Below are 21,728 nucleotides of genomic sequence, written 5' to 3' on the forward strand. Positions count from 1 at the left end.
CCCATATCAAAGCTCTTTCCAACTGACCAAAGAGTCATCATAGTCAAGTTTTGGACTTTTTCACTCCTATATGAGCCCCCATAAACCCCCACAATCCTTGCTGTTCTCCACATGGGAAATGTTCCGTCTTTAGCACAAGAAGGTCATCTCATTGATATCTACCCAGAAATTGAGTTTGTTTCTCAAGAACCCTTTGTGGGACTGACCCAAAATGGTGGAGTAGATACAGGCAACATCCTTTGACTCCTCCACAGCCCAGAAGCACTGAGAGAACAGCCGACCAGGGAGGTGGGTGATGGAATAAACACTCAAAAGATTAATATTGGACAGTTTTAGGCTTGAAGAGGCTTATAAATTGGTTCTTGGAGCAGAAAAATGAGGAAAGAATTCCTTGAACCCAACCAGGTGGGACTGGGGGGAAAGAGTGATTAAGAGAGAAAGAGGGAGAGGAAACACCCTCAAGTTGACCTCCTTAACAGCAATCATAAAGAAAAGTAGACCAAGTGACAATGGGACAGGAGCAGCAAAGACCATGAAGATGACCACAAAATTCAGCCCAAGTTGCGGAAAGGTGTGCCAGGCAGGGCACCATTTTGAAGAGTTCACACGTAGTGTCCCTGGAAGAAATCAAGTCAAGACAGTTTCTCCCCATTGACACATGGGAACAAATAAAACCATAAGGAATGCCTCTGGAATTGGTTTTCTCAATAATCCCTCTAGGGAAAAAAAGGACAGAGGGATCCTTGCAAGTTGAAAGTTACCCCAAACCCATTCACATCACCATGGACAAGGGGAGGGGAATTTAGCTCACCCCAGAGCATGTCACTCCTTGGGAGTGCTAACCACTCCCCAGTTTCTGCTGGAGCTCAGGAAACACAGGTCCAGTGACTCACTACCCCTGTAAAACCCTGCAAAGCCTGAGATATCAGCTGCAATGAGGATTGTGGTTTCTTTGCCAGACTGTCCACAGACAGCCTGTGCTCATAGGCCTGACAATTACAGAGAGCCATGAAGCACTTAGATAGGGACACCATGAACAGGCCCAAGCAGAAGGGAGTGGTCATTCACCCATGCACAGGATCCAGTCGCATACCTACATCCTATACCCTGGCATCCAACACAAAGTGCCAGGAGATACAACAACCTCCAAACATGCAGATTTGGGCTCTTGAACTGATTAACAAGCGATGGCTGTTGTGAGAACCTTAGCAACCAGGGAAGTGGTTCCTGTGCTCCAATACTTCTCAGGTGGTTCACAGTGTAAGTCCCCAATACCAGATAATTCAGTTCTCATTCAGATGCACAGACCCCAGAAGGTGTTTCTTAGGATAATGCAAGCAGCCTGCAGAAAACCCTGTACATATGCAATGCAGTACAACAAACAGTGAAGCTTACAAAGAAGCATTCAACAGACTTTAGCCACTGCCCAGTGTACTAAGATAGAAGCCCACTAACTTTTGACCTGTGCACTCCAGAAGGCCAACAGTCCTAAATCTATCATAGGTCACCCAGGACCACTTCAACCAAGCTACAGTATCTTTACCATAAATCACCACACTACACATACTCTGAAATTCACATAGGGAAGACATATCAACAAAGAAATAGAGATTCTGAAAAAGAACCAAACAGAAATCCTGGAAATAAAAGACTCTAAATCAAATGAAAAGTTCAATTGAAAGCATCGCCAGTACATTAGACCACCTAGAAGACAGCTGTTCAGGCTTCAAAGACAAGTATATTGTTGTAGGGCAGGTCACTCAGAAAACACACCAAGTCCCAGTTTTATCCAAATTGCAGTCTTCATTTAGCCAGCCGGCTGGTGACTGCCCCCCACAGGACCCATAACTGTCTCTGCAAGGAGCAGCCCTGAGCCTGAGCATTTTAGGATATTTAAAGGCAAAAAACACATAGCTGCAAGCAAACAGGTACAGAAGCTGAATTGGGCAGTTAGTGAGACAATGCAATGAGTACATTGGTATTTCCCATGGGACTTTCCAGGTTGGCATAGCAGCAAGCAAGCAGAAGGGAAGTGGGTCAAAATGACCCTAGCTGAGTACAAGTTAGAGAATGGTTACTAATGTCTAGACAATCAATCTCTGACAAGGTACATTACCCAAGAAAAGTGGAAACCAAAGAGGACAATTTTACATTGTATAAGAATTGCTATTTTGTGTTGCCAAATATGTTGTGCTAGGTAACTATTAATGGGTACAGAGGCAGGGCTTTCTCATGGGAGAAGCATTTCTTACATGATATGGATTCTCAGGGTAAAATGGAGTCTGTTTGGTTATTTTCATATAGCCTGGCCCATAGCAATATAATCTTGAAAATAAAGTTGAATAATAAAGAAAAGATGTCAAAGACTATGAACAGAATATTCAAGACACCTGGGATAACATTAAGAGAACAAATATGAGAAACATTGATAGAGAATAAGGCACTGAGATACAAAACTTTAATGTCCTTCTCAATAAAGTAATTTCAAAAAATTTTCTATACCTTAAAAGTGAGATAGAAAACAAAGCACAAAACACATTAGAACTGCAAAGGGACAAGATCAAAACAGATCCTAAGGCTCATTATAATTAAAATGCCTAATATACAGAATAAGCACATAATTTTTAAAGTTGCAAGATAAGAACAACTTGTCACATTTAGAGGTAAGCCAATTAGATATTCAAATTATTTCTCAGCCCAGAGTCTAAAATCCAGAAGAACTTGGAATCCTGTACACCAAGCCCTGGAAGATAATGGTGTCAACCTAGACTGCCATCTTTTAGAAGTAAAGATAAAATCAAATGTTCCAAAATAAATAGAAACTAAAAGATTTTATGACTGCTAAGGCAGGGCTACAAAAATTAATCAATGAAATTTTACACACAGAAGAAATGAAAAACATGAGGATGACTGAATTAATGAATTCTAGAATAGTCAAGTAAAGGAGAATCAAGTCTCAATTGTACTCTAGAAGTAAATCAAAATGGCAGGAAATAAAAAATCATCTCTCCAAATAACACTGAATATAAATGATCTAAACTTTCCAATCAAAAGGTATAGATTGGCAGAGTGGATTAAATAACAAAACCCAACCATATGGTGTTTACAAGAGACTCACCTTATAGATAAAGACACCCATAAGTTGAAAGTAAAAAGATGAAAAAAGATACACCATGCAAATTGAGCCTCTAAATAAGCAGGATTAGCTACCTTCATATTTGACAAAGTAGAACTTTAGTCCAAAATCAATCAGAAGAAACAAATAAGGTCAGTTCAAAATGGTTAAGGGAAACGTCCAACAAGAAAATATGATGAGTGTAAATATTGTGCTCCAAACATTGGTGTACCTACATACGTAAAACAAATGCTACCCAAAAAATTTTTTCATCCAATCAGATCTTAATAGAATGCAATTAGCAATCAATTCCAAGATAAAAACCAGAGAACATTTTATCATATGGAGTTGAAAAGCTACACTTTTGAACAAGGAATTTGTCACAAAAGAAATTGGGGGAGAAATAAAAATATTCTTAGAAACAAATGAAAACAGATAAGGAACATCAAGATCTTTATTATTGTATGAAGGCAGTCATAAGATGAAAGTGTGAAGAGTTGAGTATTCACTTTACAAAAATAGAAAGATTCCAAATAAACAATCTGATGTTACACATTAAATGTAAGAACAAGTTAATTCCAAAATTAGCAGAGAGACTGAAAATAATTAAGTTCAGAGCCAAAATTAATGAAATTGAAAATAAAAAAACAATACATAAGATCAATGCAACAGTTGGTTCTTTGAAAAGATAAACAAGACTAGATAAACTATTGAAAAGAATGAGAGAGATCAAAATCAACAAAATTAAAGATGAAAATGAGATACCAACACAAATGATCTTTAGGAAGCATATTGAAAATTGATGTTCCAATAAATTAGAAAATTTAGAAGATATGGACAAATATCTAGACACATATGACCTACACAAATTGAACCAAGAGAATGTAGAAAACCTAAAAAGACCAATATCAAGTAATAAAATATAATCAGGAATTAAAATCTTTCCAACAACAGCAACTGTCGCAGTCTGGCTGGGCACAAATCACGTGCCACTGAAGCAGGAACAAACTTTATTTTTGAACTGCAAGAAAACACTTCACACAGGCTCCTGGGGAATTCTCCCGAACGCCAAGCTGCTCATCCAGGAACCCCCAGCCAGAAATATCTCTCCCGGAAATCCCTCCTCCTGCACTTCCCCAACCAATGGGAACTCTCGAGGAATCCCCGGGAATCCCCACTAGAACTCCAAAGTAGCGAGAACTCAAAAGCAGCTGCCAAGGTGGGTAGTAATACCTCGCCTGTCAACCAATACTGTTGGCAAAATGCCAGGGGCCATACAGACTCGGCTGTGGCTCTCAGCAAGCAACAATTCCCTGGACCAGATGCATCCTCAAATGAGTTCTACCATACCTTTAAATAACAAATTATGCCAATCTTCCTGAAATTATTCTATAAAATAAAAAGAGAGTGGATATCCCCAAATTCATCCTATAAATCCAGTATCATCCTGAAACCAACCAAATGAAGACACATCAAGGAAAGAAAACTACAGACTAATAACTGATGAACATAGACACGAAAATCCTTAATTAAAATATATAGCAAACTTTAATCTAAAATACTTTAAGAAGATTGTATACCATGAAAAAGTTGGTTTAATCCCATTGGTGCAAAGTTTGTTCAACAGAGGCAAATAAATAAATGCAATTCATCACATAAATTATGGACATGAATCACACGATCATCTCAATAGTTGCACCAAAATATTAGACAAAATCCATCATCCTTTCATTTTAAAATTGCAAAGAAAAGAGATGGAAGAAAATTACCTCAAAATTTTAAAGCTTATAAACTGACAAACTCAAAATCAACTTCATGCTGTATGGAAAAAAACAAATACATTTTTTATAAAATCTGGAATAAAACAACAATGTCAAATCACACCACTCCTATTCAATATAGTTCTTGAAACTCTTGTCAGCAATCAGGCAAGAGGAGAAAATCAAAGGAAAGAAGAAGTCCAATTTTTTGTTTGCTGATGATGTAATTCTATACAGAGAAGAACCAAAAATATCCACCAGAAGACTACTAGAGCTGATAAATTTTAAAAAGTAACAAAATACAAGATAAGCATACAAAAATCAATAGTTTTTCTATAATCCAATAATAAATCTACTGAGAAAGAAATCAAGAAAACTATTCTGTTCACAATATCTTTAAAAAAATAAACTTGGGAAAAAATCTGAACAAGAAAGTTAAAACCCCCTACAATGAAATCTATAAAACATTGAAGAAAAAAATGGAAGACGACCTTGGAGGATGGAAAGACCTCCCATGATGTTAGAAAGAAAGAATATTGTAAAAAATGGCCATATTACCAACCTGTAAATTACTGTATAGATTCAAGGCAATCCCTATCAAAATACAGATGACATTCTTCACTGAACGATAAAGTACCATCCTAATAGCCAAAGAAAAGTGAAAGTAAATCCCTGTCTTTCACCCTGCAGAAAAGTTACTCAATGTGGATTATGGACCTAGGAATTAGATCATAATTTTGCAACAGCTCAAAGAAAACATATGATCAACACTCTGACATATTGGCAAGCACTGACTTCCCTAACACAATTACTAGAACCCAGTAAATATCTAGACACATATGATCTACCCAAATTAAACCAATAAAATAAAACCACAAGTAGGTGAAATGGAATCAAATTAAAAAGATTATGCACAGCAAAGGAAACAAGAGCCTGAAAAGAGAGCTACAGATTAGGAGAAAATGTTTACCAGCGACTCCTACAACAGGGGATTAGAATCCAGAATATATAAAGAACTCAAGAAACATAATACCCATAAAGCAAAACAAAAATCCATCAATAAATGGACAAAAGAACTAAACAGATAGTTCTCAAAAGAAGAAATACAAATGGCCAACAAATAGATGGAAAATGTTTAACATCTCTAGCAATCAGGAAAATGCAAATCTACATTGAGATTTCATCTCTATTTAGTTAGAATGGCAGTCATCAAGAATTAAAATAATAAATGCTGGTGAGCATGTGGGGGGAAAGTCGACTCATACTTTATAGGTTGGACTGCAAATTATTATAACCAGCTTGGAAAGCAGTATAAAGACTACTTGAAAGACTAGGAATGTAACCACCATATGACCCAACTGCTCTAATTCTTAGTATTTTCCACAGGAACTAAAATCTTCATACTATAGTTAATGTTTATAGCAGCACAATTCACAATATCCAAATTGTGGAACCAGCCCTAGTTCTAAAGATATCATTGACAGATAAATGGATAAAGAAAATGTGATTTGTGTACACACACACACACACACACACACACACACACATACAGAATGGAGTTTTACTCAGCTGTAAAGAAGAATGAAATTATGGAATTTTCTGATAAATGTATGGAACTGGAGAACATCATGCCAAGTGAAATAAGCCAGACTCAGAAAGTCAAGGATCAAATGTTTTCCTTCATATTAGGAAAACATTAGAGGAAAATAAGGAAGAAAAAAAAAAGAAGAGGGGACTCCGTGAAAACAGAAGAGAGGTCAGTGAAGTGGAAGAGGATTGATTGGGCAGGAAGAAGGAAAGGCAAAGGGAGAAACTGCAGAATAAAATTAAATGTAGATATTTAAATGTACCACGGTGAATTCCACCTTTGAATGCATCTAAAACACCAACATAAAAAATAACAATAAATAAATAGAGGAAGCTGAGTAGAATAAAATAGGGACCTAGGCAGGAGAGAAATGGAGGGAAACAGGAAGTCGTGGGAACTGAGATGGAGCCAATTATATTCCACGCATGTATGATTGTGTCAAAACAAATCCCACTATCATACACAACTGCAATGCACTACAACAGATACTTTAAAGGACAAGGATCTGTCCATGTCTACACACCTGCCCTATCCTCCCTACTTGCCCGCTCTTCCTGGTGTAGCGATTGACTTGAGGACATCTTTGAATTAGCATGCTTTCCCCATCCCTACAGCTTTGTACCAGACTTTCCTCATTCAGGTGTCTTGTCATCTGAATGACTGATTCTCACAGTTTTGGTCTCAACTTCAGGGTCCTTTGATAGAAAGCCTTCTGCAATCATTCCCAATGGGCATACTGTCATTTAAACATTTGCTATAATTGATTAGTCATATGCCATCCCTACTATGTGAGAATATGCTCCTGTTAGGAATGTGAATATAGACCAATGTCTTCAAGACCACTCATGGGCACCAGTACATAGTAGATATCCCCTGATATTGCTTGTTTTACACTAATAGAAACTTAGTAATCATGTCATCTTTGGTGATGTCTGCCTATCTTCAAAGCATTGCAGTAAGGATTGCATTTACTATGAAAGCAAAATTCAAATGTCAGATGAGCTTCAGATTATCTGAGTCTGCAAATCTGATAACTCCTAGTTTCTGAGACAATGGGTTGACAAATGTAAGTACCTCTAGTTAACTGACTTAAAGAAGTGTCACAGAGAAGAAAATACTTAGCCTCCAAGGAAGTGAGAAGACCAGCTATTTTCTTATGCTTTAACTTTTTTGTTTCCATTTTCTTTTCCCCTTTCACTTATTTCTTTGACTTTCTTTTGCATTTTTGGTTTTCTTTATGAAAGACAAGATCCACTCTGAAACCCAGATTAGGTTTATAAAGGCTAACAAGAGCCTGTTATATGTGGGAGAGTGAATGGGAGAGAACTGATGATACAATTCTCACAGCTAACTGACCTGTAATTCCCCAAAATCCACATTAAAGGATCTCCTTAACTCTCATGGGATCTGGCTGAAGAGGATTCCCTTGCTTAGATAAACTATGCTTTTGACACTTTATACATTTTCTCAAATGTCATATTTTTATTTTGTTCTTAAAGATTCAGAGTAAAGTTAATGGATTTTCCAAAGATCAGATAACTTTAACATTTTTAAAGATACCCATTTAGGTGCAATAAAATCATTCTCAAACTGCTTGAAAACTTTCAATTACTGCCTGAAACTAACATTTTCCCTTGGATATTAGTGGTCTTGGGTGAAAACAACTTTTAGTTTTATCCCTACTGGGGTAAACATGACCTTCACTTGACCTTTCTTCACTTGATCCCTCATTACCCGCAGCACTCAGAGAATGGCCTTGCATCCACATTCAGTGCGTGCTGCTGCATGAAGACCCTTCCATCAGCCTTGACAGCAACACCCTCCTCAGAGGGTTGATTCATGCAGTTACTGCACATGCTACAATACCACCCATTATTTTATGTAAGACTTCAAATGTGAAAATGCATTTTGTTTCCACTGGAAACCCCTAAACCTTTGCCAAAGTGTGTCTGCTAAGAACGAGGGATCCAAGGGAAGATCCATGAATAAGGGTCACAATTAGAAACAATATGACAAATCAAAAAAGTGTGTCTTATCTCAGGCCTTGGGAATGGAGACTGAGAACGGGAGGTGAGTTCAATATCAGCAGTGCTTAACTCCACTGAACACACTGCTGTGACACAAAATACTCCCACATCCCACACCCAACACACTTACAGAACAGCCGCCTACATAACACACCAGCACTTGTTACAACATCTGCTTCCTGGATGCCACGGCAATGCAGCTGAAGCCTGTTAAATGAGTGGGGTGGGGAGCACTGGGGCACAGCTCTCCTTTCTAGTGATTTCCCTGAGTTATCATGTTGCCAGTTTTGACATTATCCCTGAAAACTGTCCTAATAATTTCTGCCAGGCGCCCTTCACATCTTTATTTCGTAGACTGTAAATCATGGGGTTCAGCATCGGAGTCAAAATGGCATAGAAGAGAGAGATCAGCTTCTCCTGAAGGACAGAGGGGCTGGAGTGGGGCTGGATGTAGGTGAAAATGGCCATGCCATAGCAGAGGGCGACCACAGTGAGGTGAGAGGCACAGGTGTGGAAGGCTTTCCTCCTCCCCTCTGTGGACTGGATCTTCAGGATGGTGGAGATGATCCGGATGTAGGACAGAAGCACCAGGAGGAAGGGTGTCATCAGAAGGATGATGCTAGAAACCATGATGGCAACTTCATTGGAGGAGGTGTCCACACAGGCCAGCCTGACCACAGCTAGGAGTTCACAGGATATGTGATCAATGTACCTGTTTGTGCACATGGGCAGCTGGAAAGTGATGGTGGTCTGCATGAGAGAGTTGATGGAGCCACTGAGCCAGGATGTGATGGCCAACCCAGTGCACAGGCCTCCATGCATGATGACTGAGTAGTGCAGGGGGTCACACACTGCCACATAACGGTCATAGGCCATCACTGCCAGGAGAACAAACTCTATCCCACCCAAGCCCAGGGAGAAAAACAACTGGGCAGCACAGCTCAGGAAGGGGATCCCTTTGTGTTCTGTCAGGAAATGCACCAGCAGCTGAGGGACGATGCTGCTGGCATAAGACACGTCCACGAGGGAGAGGTTGGTGAGAAAGAAATACATGGGCGAGTGCAGCCGGCTGTCCAGTCTGATCAGAAGAACAATGAGGAAGTTCCCCAGCACTGTCACCAGGTACATGGCCAAGAAGAGGACAAAGAGGGAGACTTGAGTGTCCCTGTCACTGGTCAGTCCAAGGAGAATAAATTCACTCTCCCATGTCCGATTATATGTTCCCATTAAAAAAAAGTTAATCTGTAGTAAAATTCACAAATCACAAGAGATATTTATCAAGAAACATAAACAAATTTTATTGCATTTATATAGACCATCCATTTTTAGTCAAGTACTTCAAATCCCACATCATCCAGGAAGACACGCTGGGTCGCCATACACTTTATAGATAGACTTTGAATCACAAGTGGAGTGTCTCCATGAGGATACGATTTGGCACCAGAATGCCAAAGAGACACTGGCACATGAGGACCACAGGTAAAATAGGTAGCAACAAAGAAGAATACAGTTGGCAGGTTAAAGAATTATCTGCAGTATGGCAACTAAATCCATACTGGGAAAATGCATAAACAAGTCTACTTTGTATTTCTTCCTTAGTATTCATCCAACCCTGGGTGTTTTTTTTTTTTTTTTCATGTTAACTACTCATCTTAAACTCCTTTAATAAACAATAAAATCCTAATTTTCATTTTTTGTGTCATATCATCCTCATGCTCAACAAACCTCAAAGCATACCTCCCCTCATATTTTGAGATGTCTCTTGTGTCCTCAAAAACAATCCACACTGCCTGCTCAGAACATGGTACTGGAGAACAATATACCTCTTAGACATGAGCACTGGGAGGGAATATTTCTCTTTGCCTATATCTTTGAATCATGGTGAATGTAGAGTTATTACTGTGGCATCACAAATCAACACCATGTGATAGAATGACAAAGGTACTCTGGACATGGCTCAGAGGTCATACTCAGCAAGAGGGAAGCCCTGAGTTCAATCCCCAGCACAAAAAGAAAATAAAAGTGCCATAGGAATATTCTGCTAAAAAAAATCGTCCCCTTCGACGCCTTTATGAATCAGTGTATCAACTGGCCCTGTAAAATAGTCACATATGAATAGAAAATGGAAACTTTAAATGTGAATAACACCGAAACTCCAGCAAAACTCAGAGAAGAGGTGTGGAGAGCAAATATTAAAACTTCTCAGTTAAAAATTATTGTTATGGAAATGGCTAAATCAAGCTATGTATTAATTTACATACTTACATTGATTTTTTATCTGGTGAGAGTACTTGAAGTCTACAAAATAAATACATATAATTTTTATTTGTCAAATTATAAAATTAAAAAGATTACCTTTTTTTAGGCCCTAGTTAAAATTATCTCTATGTACCTTCTACCATTATTCAGTAAGTACCTGTTGGGGAAAATATCAAGACTCAAATGTTCTCTCTATGACAAAGAAACAAAGACCAAAAATAGGTGTTCAGATTCTTCACACAAACCTTTTTTTTTCCATGACATAATATGCCTAATTTAAAAGTTAAATTTCAATCAATCAGCCTTTTTAAATAAAGAAAATCTTTTTGTTGATTCCATGGAAACTCTTACCATTTTAATTAATGTAAAAAGTTAGTCTAAATTTTTTTTTTAAAGAGAGAGTGAGAGAGGAGAGAGAGAGAGAGAATTTTTTGATATTTATTTTTTAGTTATCGGCAGACACAACATCTTTGTTTATACGTGGTGCTGAGAATCGAACCTGGGCCGCACGCATGCCAGGCGAGCACACTACCACTTGAGCCACATCCCCAGCCCAAGTTAGTCTAAATTTTAACAAACCAAATATTGTTTATATTCCTATTCCACCTGATAAATTCACCCACTATTCTTTTCCCTATTTTTTCAACAATTTATTACATTATAACATCTTTAGCTGAAAATATGCATCAGCTCAACAAGATGAGTGAGGAATTAACACAACAACCTGGGATGATGTTAGAGCCTGGATTACCTTTTGCCTGGATGGGGAAGAAAAATTTGACTTTAGCCATCCCCGTCTCCCTTTTTCTGAGTCTGTCTTCTAACCCTGCATGAGTTCATGCTATTCTCTGCACAGGTCCTGCCTTCCAGTATCATGGCCCTACTCAAAATTGTCCTTCCTCTTCTCTTAAAAGCAATGCCAAGGATGTCAAGATCTTAAGTTCAATATATTTCTACTGGTAAATTCTCAGGCAGTGATTGTGGGTATGTTTGCTGGTAACATCTGGTATTTCAAAATCATAGAATCAGGCATCATTCAACTGGTCTGCTACTGATTCCTTAAAGTTAAACAGTTTGTGGAGGTCCCATTTATGCCAAACTCAATGTCTATGCAGAAAGCCTGGGAAGAAAGAATATCCTTCCAAGTAGGAAAATGACTTCTCTAAATAAAGTACCTGTTATCTTTGCACCTGTCACTCCCTTTCCATGTTCCTGCTCTAATAGAAGTGGTAAGAACTTGAAGGAAATATGAGAAACTGTTCATCAAGGAAAAGATGCAAGACTTGACCCACAAGCAAACATCAACAGATCTGTCCACTACATGGGTCACAAGCAGTCAGAATCGTCACGTGTCATCCATGGAGATGGCTTCCTTGCTGCTATTCCCATTGTTCTTGTACAGTTTTTAATTACATTTGGTTTCCTTGCTGCTCTATGGCCCAACACTCAAAAATGACTCAGTGTGCTTTTGCAAGGAAGGAAATCACCAGAGCCTGGAACTGAGATGTCATTTCCCTTCCCAACAGTCAGTGTCACATTTCACTCTACCCCAGTGAGTGCATTACACCTTTAACACTATCTAACAACATCTTCTATCTCTATTACCTAGCCACATGAAAATTTTTTTTTCTTCATTTTCCTCTCTATGTGAGTATTGATTTGAAAGACTTAGGAGGCACACAGAGTACAAAAGGATTATCTAGTGTCTCACACTCATATGAAAAATATACTTCATAATAATAATAATTTACACTGTTCATGGAAATTCAAAGAGTGCACAGTTGGACAAAAATTTGTATCTGCCTCAAAAATCCTATCTGAGACATAATGGGGCTTAGAGATAGGCATATTACCAATATAATCTCCCATTCATTATAGTGATGATTCCCTACAGCTAAGTAAGAGAAAACCAAAAAAAAAAAATTTATCCTTGGAAAATTTGCATATCCCTTTTGTAACACATCTTTGATTCTTAATCACTTTTGGCTTCCTTAGTAGAGTCTACAGTGTTAGCAGGGGTAAATCCAGAAGCCCAGTACCTGAAGGTTAAGATACACAACCTACAAATATGTTTCTTTCCTGATGGTCAAAATAAATCTGAATCTTACCTTGAAACAGTTGGGATGTCAATGGAAATGACACTTTCATTTAGGGAGAGAGCCATCTCACTGTGCTGAACTCTTGATTGTATAAACAGACTGCATCCATAACGGACAGGAGGGTCTCCACAATTGGACATAGAGAACCCCAGGGCCACTTAGGAGGATGACATATAAAATAACTTTGTGTTTTGGGAGGACAACTAGTCTTCTCTCTTTCTCTCTAGATTGGGTTGCCTCAATTTTCACATAATTTGAGCCCAATTATGGAGACCCAGTTTCTCAAAGAAGTGCAATCATGAAATTAATTTGTGGTATCATTTATTATTATAGTTATCTTGTGCAAATTATCACTGTCCCTGTCTCTTGTTCCCTATACTAAGACCAGGGTATTCTTTTGCAAAATAATTCTCTTAATGAAGCCTCTGTAGTAAAGTCCTTAAAATACATTTTCAAGGTACTAGCACTGAAATGAGGACTGGAAAACCTCAATTGAAGTCCCAGTCTACATTTTGAACTCAAATTTCATGTGAAGAAAAATCAAAATACTTTTTACTTAAACTCTTAAGAAAATAACTGAGAAGTGAGACTTTAAAACAATAGACAGTTTATCTTTTCTGAAAATGTAATATATTCCTACCACAAATTTGTGAATATTAATCAATATCTAAAGAAAAGTTTTATGGGTCTGGGTTCCCCTTCTAAATGTCTTTCTTCAATAATAATGTGAAATTTATCCATGAGATTTCTAATATTTTAAATTATTCTTTTCCCCATCTGTTTTAATCTTTCTTATTTTCCCTGTTGGTTATAAAGTTTGGAATCGAGAAACCCATAAAAAACACACATACACACACACACACACACACACACACACACTCACAGACATACACACACACACCAAACTCTCCAGCTTTTGAAAGCAGAATTTACTATATTTGTTGTAATACTTAGAATGAGAAGATTTCAACATTCATGTTCATATTTCTGATTCAGATTCCCTAACAAATCAGATTAGTGCAGTTTCTGTCCCTCCAAAGCCTATTTACTTTACATTATGCCTTCTATTGACCCTTCTTTTAAGAGCTCTCAAATATTAATCAGCTTCTTTAAAAAAAAAAAAAAAAAACAACTCGAGCATTTCTACTTTAGTTTAGGTTGCAGTTGTTTTCTAAAGAGTACTCCCTTCCAACAAAATGATTTCTGATAGAGGTTAAGAGTCCTCAACACTTTTGGCTCCAGGGCTCAGAAATCACCTGAGACTAGTTTAGTTTGCAAGGGAAGCTACTGAGAGGAAGTTCATAAGTGCCCTCAAATTAGCTCCCACAAAGACCCAAGGAAGTGTGGTGGCTGCACTGGCAATGTGGGGCTGCCAAATTCCCCTCAGGGGCTTCATGCATTAGAGTGTTAATTGCTGTCACCTTCCCAGTTCTCCAGGGTTTCTATGTTGCCCTTCTTCTCCCTGAGGAAGGCTGTTCTCCATTCTCCTTCCAAAATGCCACTGAAGCCTAGGGTATTCTTAAGTCACCAAAGCCTGCTTTCTGCTTTGGTAACTTAGGATGTTCTCCTGGAGTTGCACTCCTATTCTAATGAGCAGTTACCTGAATCCTTGCCAGGTAAAGCATTTGGTTCTAGAATGCCATTACATCTCTTCTTCAGACAAAAGGGTTTTGCTTCAAACCCCAAAGTTATGTGCAAAAAATACCTCTAGGCATTGCACGTGTTGAAGAACACCTATATTTACATCATGCTGTTAAAGTTCCAAAAATATGATTAAGCTTTAAGACTCCAAATAATATATAGATAAAGAGAGTTTTAGAGTCCATAGGGGAAAAGATGGAAAGAAAAGGGTCATCAAAAATCCTTGCCAGGCATGGTGGTGCATGCCTATAATCCCAGAGGCTTGGAGGCTAAGACTAGAGGGTCACAAGTTCAAAGCCATACTCAGCAAAAAACAAACAAACAAAAAAGAAAACCTGGGGATGTGGCTCATTGGTTGAGTGCTCCAGAGTTCAATTCCTGTTACCAAAAGGAAAAAAAAATCCTTAACACAAAATTGTTAACTTTCTGTACTCCTTTACATGTTTAATATTTGTGAAGAGGTTCAATATAAGTTTTAAAGAATGAAATTGCATTATAATTCTGTGGTATTCCTCTTTGCCTTGTGTACATTTTGTATTCTGGGAGGACAACTAGTCTTCTCTCTTTCTCTCTAGATTTATTTTATCAAAAACATTGAAAGGCTCCCTCTAACACAGTTTGCTGGGTCCTATCTGCATACCAACTCATCTATTTCTCCAATATTTACTAATTGCCTGCTATATCATATATGCTCAATGTATCATACATCTCCAAGGTAACTGACATATTCTATCATATTAGCATGGCTTCTGGTACTAAAGCACTAGATGTCTTTGACAAAGTTTCTATATTATTCCAGAAAATAGAAAGTACAAATTCTTCTCATTTCCCCCTCTTTATAAGCTCCAATTAAATTGAAAGAATTGGTTGGTATTTTCTTGGAGACACGGAGAAATAATTCCATGACTATAAGTGTTTTAGTCACAGTCTACAGAAGTTCTCATCACTACTATTTTTTCCATTTAGCTGAAGGCAACAAAACTAAATTCCCAAATTCTTAGCTTCCCATCTAAAAAAGTTGGAGTCATAGAAGCAGCGAGTAGAATGGCTGCTCCCAGAGGCTGAGGGGCAGGGATAGGTGGAGAGAGGGGAAATGTTGCTTATGGGATATAAACTTTCAGTTAGACAGGAATGAATAAATTTTGGTAATCTACTGCACAGCACAGAAGCCATAATTAATAATAATTATTGTATATTTCAAAATTACCAATAGAGTAATTTTTAAATATTCTCCACAAAAATATATGTAGGTCAGGTGATGGATGTGTTTGACAAAATCTTTCTATAATATATATATATATATATATATATATATATATATATATATATATATATATATATGTATCAAAACACCACATAAATATGCAGTTATTATTTATTGATAGTTTTTTTTTTAAAAAAAACAATACTTTAGCTGGACACAGTGGCACATGCCTGTAATCCCAGTGACTTGTGAGGCTGAAACAGGAAATTCTCAAGTTCAAAGCCAGCTTCAGCAATGGTGAGGCACTTAGACACTCAGTGAGGCCCTGTCTCTACATAAAATACAAAATAGGGTTGGGAATGTGGGGGATGTGGCTCAGTGCATGAATCCTCTTGAGTTCATCCCCAGTGCAGGGAGCCACTCCTGAGCTATTTGAACGTCTTCACTCTGCCTTGAGCCAAGGAGATTTGGGTTTGGCATTGAAAGCTATTTTGTGGTTCCTCCCAATTAATGGATTGCACAATGCACTGACCTCTGACTTCCCTCAGCTAGGGAGACTGATCTAGTAGCTTATGTTGGTCCTAATTGCTTATGACCAACACAACACAGGCTTACGTTGTGTTGGTCATAAGCTGTTCGGAGCTGAACAGCCCACCTCCTACCTTATTTGGCAGAAGAACATTCTGTGGAAAACCTTTGAAGTTTCCTCTATATAATAATGCAAACATGGGCTCTTGCTCTCTCTCTTTCCAGTATGGAAGCTCGACCCCTGAGGTCAAAGAGCCATCCCACCCTCGCTTTTCAAAATAACTTTCTGGGTTGTGTGGGTTTTTCGCCTCCTTCTTTTCTTTATTAGCTTTATTTTGCACACAGCCCACATCAGGAAGAGGAATCCCAAATTCCACTGCCCGTGCCCGGATGCAAGTGAGATCCCAATACCCACCCACCCCCCCCCCAAAAAAATAAATACTTTTGTATAAAATCTACCTTTCATTGAATTTTTAACATTCAGCAAATTATATCAACTCTTACTTCAAAAAACCTATTGCATAGATACTTATTATTAATACTGATCGCCTCTATTATTTTAATACTTAGTTCAAAAGGACCATGTAGTTTAGTGTCTTCCAAGTTGTGATAGGCTTCATTCAACATGTAGTTACTGATTTGTAAGCTATGCAGATAGGATCCAGCAAACTGTGTTATAGGGAGCCTTTCAATGTTTTTGATAAAATAAAATATGAGAAATCCTGGAACAGTTCATTCTGTAGACTACTTTCCTATTGATTTTTCCCTGTGACACTTTATTCTAACACTAACCAGTTCAAAAGTAAAGTCATCAATAACTCTATTACCAAATCTTAACTCAATGAAGTGAAATGCTTCAAAGTCAACTGCAATCTAAATTTCTCTTTATTTCTCCCTTCGTGTAAGCCACACTTATCCTACAATTCTTGCTGTTCCCCAAACAGGAAACATTCTCTCTTCTGCAAAGAAAGGTTACCTCATAGATGTCTTCCTAGAAATTGAATACATTCTTCCAATAAGCATTTGTGACCAACGCAGAAATATTTATTATCACTTCATAGGCTTGGGTTTGCAAGAAGAGCACCACTGGGAAATAACCTGCAACAATTTAACATTCCTTAGTAAGAAAAAGTAACATAAACTAATTTAAATTTGTTGGTGCTATGAAGACAACCACAGTGAGACAACAAAATCCAAATCCAATTCAACTTCTAATTGCATAAATTCTAATTGCATAGATTCCCTCCCTGACACAACACTATTGGAAGAACAGGAAAAAAAACTGCCTATTATAAAGCATAATACTACTTTTTAAGAGCCTATTATATAAAAATTAATTATATATGATTTTTATGTATAAACTGTCATACGGGATATTTAAATAACTCATTAATAAATATAAATATCTAATGAAAACGGTAAATAGCTTGCACAAATGCATGAGGACTTTCAGCAGAGAAATGAAAGTTATACTGATGTATCAAATGCAAATAATAGACATGAATACTAAAATACCAAAGGTGAAGAATGGTTTGACAAGGTTATGAGTAGAGTCAACAGAACTGGAAAACAACCCCTGAGTGTAGCTGAAGTAGCTACACCAAAGTAGACTTAAGAACAAGCTGGACGTGGTGGAGCACATCTATGATCCCAGTGACTCCGGAGGACCACAAGTCAAGGGAAGCCTCAGTAACTTAGTGAGACCCTGTCTCAAAAAATTTTAAAAAGAGTACAAGAACAAAACTGCTGTACTCTAATTAAACATCTTAGTCCTCAAACTGTTGATCTACAAGAAATAACTACCTTTATATACAGAGTTATGAAAAATTGTGCTGTATATGGGTAGTAATGAGTGTAATGCATTCCACTATTGTCATGTATTTAAAAAATAATAAAAAATAACTACCTTTAAAAAATGTTATGAATGAGGGAAAAAAACCCAACCCAAGCAAACAAAACAAATGGAAACAAAAACAACCAAAAAAAACCAAAAAACAGGTATGAAAACGTTTAAGTGTCTATGAACCATTCAGGTCACCATTGAACACTGAATAGAAAAAAATTTAAAAAATAATAAATGATACAATAATGTAGAGGATCTTGCTGAAAAATAAAGGAAACTTTTCCATTAGATTTTCAAATATTCTTCTCAGGTGTGATAGTTGAGTTTGCTAGAGAGAAGGGAGATCCTGCAGGCAGGATTTAGGGCCAGGTTTAGGCATTGTTAACTTTAAAGCTCTTCCTTAGATTGGTTGAAGATTTTAAGTTGGTGCACCTCCCTGGCTGAGCAGATACTGGGCCACACTGGGAAACTGTTCCTCAGGAAAAACCCCTGGGTTTTACTCATGTGGTGGGGCATCAATTATATAAGCAACAATAAATGCTGGCATGGATGTGGGGGAAAAGGTACGCTCATATATTTTTGTTGGGATTGCAAATTGGTGCAATCACTCTGGAAAGCAGTATGGAGATTCCTCAGAAAACTTGGAATGGGACCATCATTTGACCCAGCTATCCCACTCCTTATGTATACCCCCAAAGGACTTAAAATCAGAATACTACAGAGATGCAGCCACATCAATGTTTATAGCAGCTCAATTCACAAGAGCAAAAATATGGAACCAACTTAGATGCCCTACAACAGATGAATGTATAAAAAAATGTGGTATATATACACAATGAAATATTATTTAGCCATAAAGGAAAAAAAATATGCCATTTTCCAGTAAATGGATGGAACTAGAGAATATTATGCTAAGTGAAATAAGCCAAAACACCAAAGGCAGTATGTTCTCTCTGATATGTGGATGCTAACACACAACAAGGGAGAGAAAGATTAGAAGTTCATTGGACTAGACAAAGGGGAATGAAGGGAAGGGAGGAGGGATGGTAATAGGAAAGACAGTAGAATGAATTGGACATATCTTTTCTATTTGCATATATAAATACACAACCATTGTAACTCCACATCATGTACAACCATAATAATTGGATCCTAATTGAAACAAGTTATACTTATTCTATACATGTATAATATTTCAAAATATACTCTGCTGTTATGTAAAAAAAAAAAACAACTTAATTTTAAAAAGGAGGCTTGGGATGTGGCTCAGTGGTAAAGCACCCGGCGTGGGGTTCAATCCCTGGTACCAAAATTTTTTTTTTTTTTTATATTTTTTTTTATTGTTGGTTGTTCAAAACATTACATAGTTCTTGATATATCATATTTCACACTTTGATTCAAGTGGGTTATGAACTCCCATTTTTACTCCGTTTACAAATTGCAGAATCACATCAGTTACACTTCCATTGATTTATATATTGCCATACTAGGGTCTGTTGTATTCTGCTGCCTTTCCTATCCGTTACTACCCCCCTCCCCTCCCCTCCCCTCCCCTCTTCTCTCTCTACCCACTCTACTGCAGTTCATATCTCCCCCTTGTATTATTTTTCCCTTTCCCCTCGTTACCTCTTGTATGTAATTTTGTATAACCCTGAGGGTCTCCTTCCATTTCCATGCAATTTCCCTTCTCCCTCCCTTTCCCTCCCACCTCTCATCCCTGTTTAATGTTAATCTTCTTCTCATGCTCTTCGTCCCTACTCTGTTCTTAGTTACTCTCCTTATATCAAAGAAGACATTTGGCATTTGTTTTTTAGGGATTGGCTGGCTTCACTCAGCATAATCTGCTCTAATGCCATCCATTTCCCTCCAAATTCTATGATTTTGTCATTTCTTAATGCAGAGTAATATTCCATTGTGTATAAATGCCACATTTTTTTTATCCATTCGTCTATTGAAGGGCATCTAGGTTGGTTCCACAGTCTTGCTATTGTGAACTGTGCTGCTATGAACATCGATGTAGCAGTGTCCCTGTAGCATGCTCTATTTAGGTCTTTAGGGAATAGACCGAGAAGGGGAATAGTTGGGTCAAATGGTGGTTCCATTCCCAACTTTCCAAGAAATCTCCATACTGCTTTCCAGATTGGCTGCACCAATTTGCAGTCCCACCAACAATGAACAAGTGTACCCTTTTCCCCACATCCTCGCCAGCACTTGTTGTTGTTTGACTTCCTAATGGCTGCCAATCTTACTGGAGTGAGATGGTATCTTAGGGTGGTTTTGATTTGCATTTCTCTGACTGCTAGGGATGGTGAGCATTTTTTCATGTACTTGTTGATTGATTGTATGTCCTCCTCTGAGAAGTGTCTGTTCATGTCTTTGGCCCATTTGTTGATTGGGTTATTTGTTATCTTGTTGTCTAATTTTTTGAGTTCTTTGTATACTCTGGATATTAGGGCTCTATCTGAAGTGTGAGGAGTAAAGATTTGTTCCCAGGATGTAGGCTCCCTATTTACCTCTCTTGTGTTTCTTTTGCTGAGAAAAAACTTTTTAGTTTGAGTAAGTCCCATTTGTTGATTCTAGTTATTAACTGTTGTGCTATGGGTGTCCTATTGAGGAATTTGGAGCCCGACCCCACAGTATGTAGATCGTAGCCGACTTTTTCTTCTATCAGACGCCGTGTCTCTGATTTGATATCAAGCTCCTTGATCCATTTTGAGTTAACTTTAGTGCATGGCGAGAGAAAGGGATTCAGTTTCATTTTGTTGCATATGGATTTCCAGTTTTCCCAGCACCATTTGTTGAAGATGCTATCCTTCCTCCATTGCATGCTTTTAGCCCCTTTATCAAATATAAGATAGTTGTAGTTTTGTGGGTTGGTTTCTGTGTCCTCTATTCTGTACCATTGGTCCACCCGCCTGTTTTGGTACCAGTACCATGCTGTTTTTGTTACTATTGCTCTGTAGTATAGTTTGAAGTCTGGTATCGCTATACCGCCTGATTCACCCTTCCTGCTTAGCATTGTTTTTGCTATTCTGGGTCTTTTATTTTTCCATATGAATTTCATGACTACTTTCTCTATTTCTATAAGAAATGCCATTGGGATTTTGATTGGTATTGCATTAAACCTATAGAGAACTTTTGGTAATATTGTCATTTTGATGATGTTAGTTCTGCCTATCCATGAACAGGGTATATTTTCCCATCTTCTAAGATCCTCTTCTATTTCTCTCTTTAGGGTTCTGTAGTTTTCATTGTATAAGTCTTTCACCTCTTTTGTTAGGTTGATTCCTAAGTATTTTATTTTTTGGGGGGATATTGTGAATGGAGTGGTTGTCCTCATTTCCATTTCAGAGGATTTGTCGCTGATATACAGGAATGCCTTTGATTTATGTGTGTTGATTTTATATCCTGCCACTTTACTGAATTCATTTGTTAGCTCTAATAGTTTCTTTGTAGACCCTTTTGGGTCTGCTAGGTATAGAATCATGTCATCTGCAAATAGTGATAATTTAAGTTCTTCTTTTCCTATTTTTATGCCTTTAATTTCTTTCGTCTGTCTAATTGCTCTGGCCAGTGATTCGATAACTATGTTGAACAGAAGTGGTGAGAGAGGGCATCCCTGTCTTGTTCCAGATTTTAGAGGGAATGCCTTCAATTTTTCTCC

At 37.7% G+C, this 21,728-nt stretch overlaps 1 protein-coding gene across 1 annotated transcript; it reads right to left on the reverse strand.

The window, feature by feature from the left end:
- Positions 1-8,763: 8,763 nt before the first annotated feature.
- On the reverse strand, positions 8,764-9,717 carry LOC143402331 (olfactory receptor-like protein OLF3). Its single transcript, XM_076859751.2, has one exon. The coding sequence runs from the start codon at positions 9,715-9,717 to the stop codon at positions 8,764-8,766; it is 954 nt and encodes a 317-aa protein (XP_076715866.2).
- Between the last annotated feature and the right edge of the window lie 12,011 nt (positions 9,718-21,728).

Source organism: Callospermophilus lateralis, chromosome 1 (genome assembly GCF_048772815.1).
Source record: "Callospermophilus lateralis isolate mCalLat2 chromosome 1, mCalLat2.hap1, whole genome shotgun sequence".
Lineage (NCBI taxonomy): Eukaryota > Metazoa > Chordata > Mammalia > Rodentia > Sciuridae > Callospermophilus > Callospermophilus lateralis.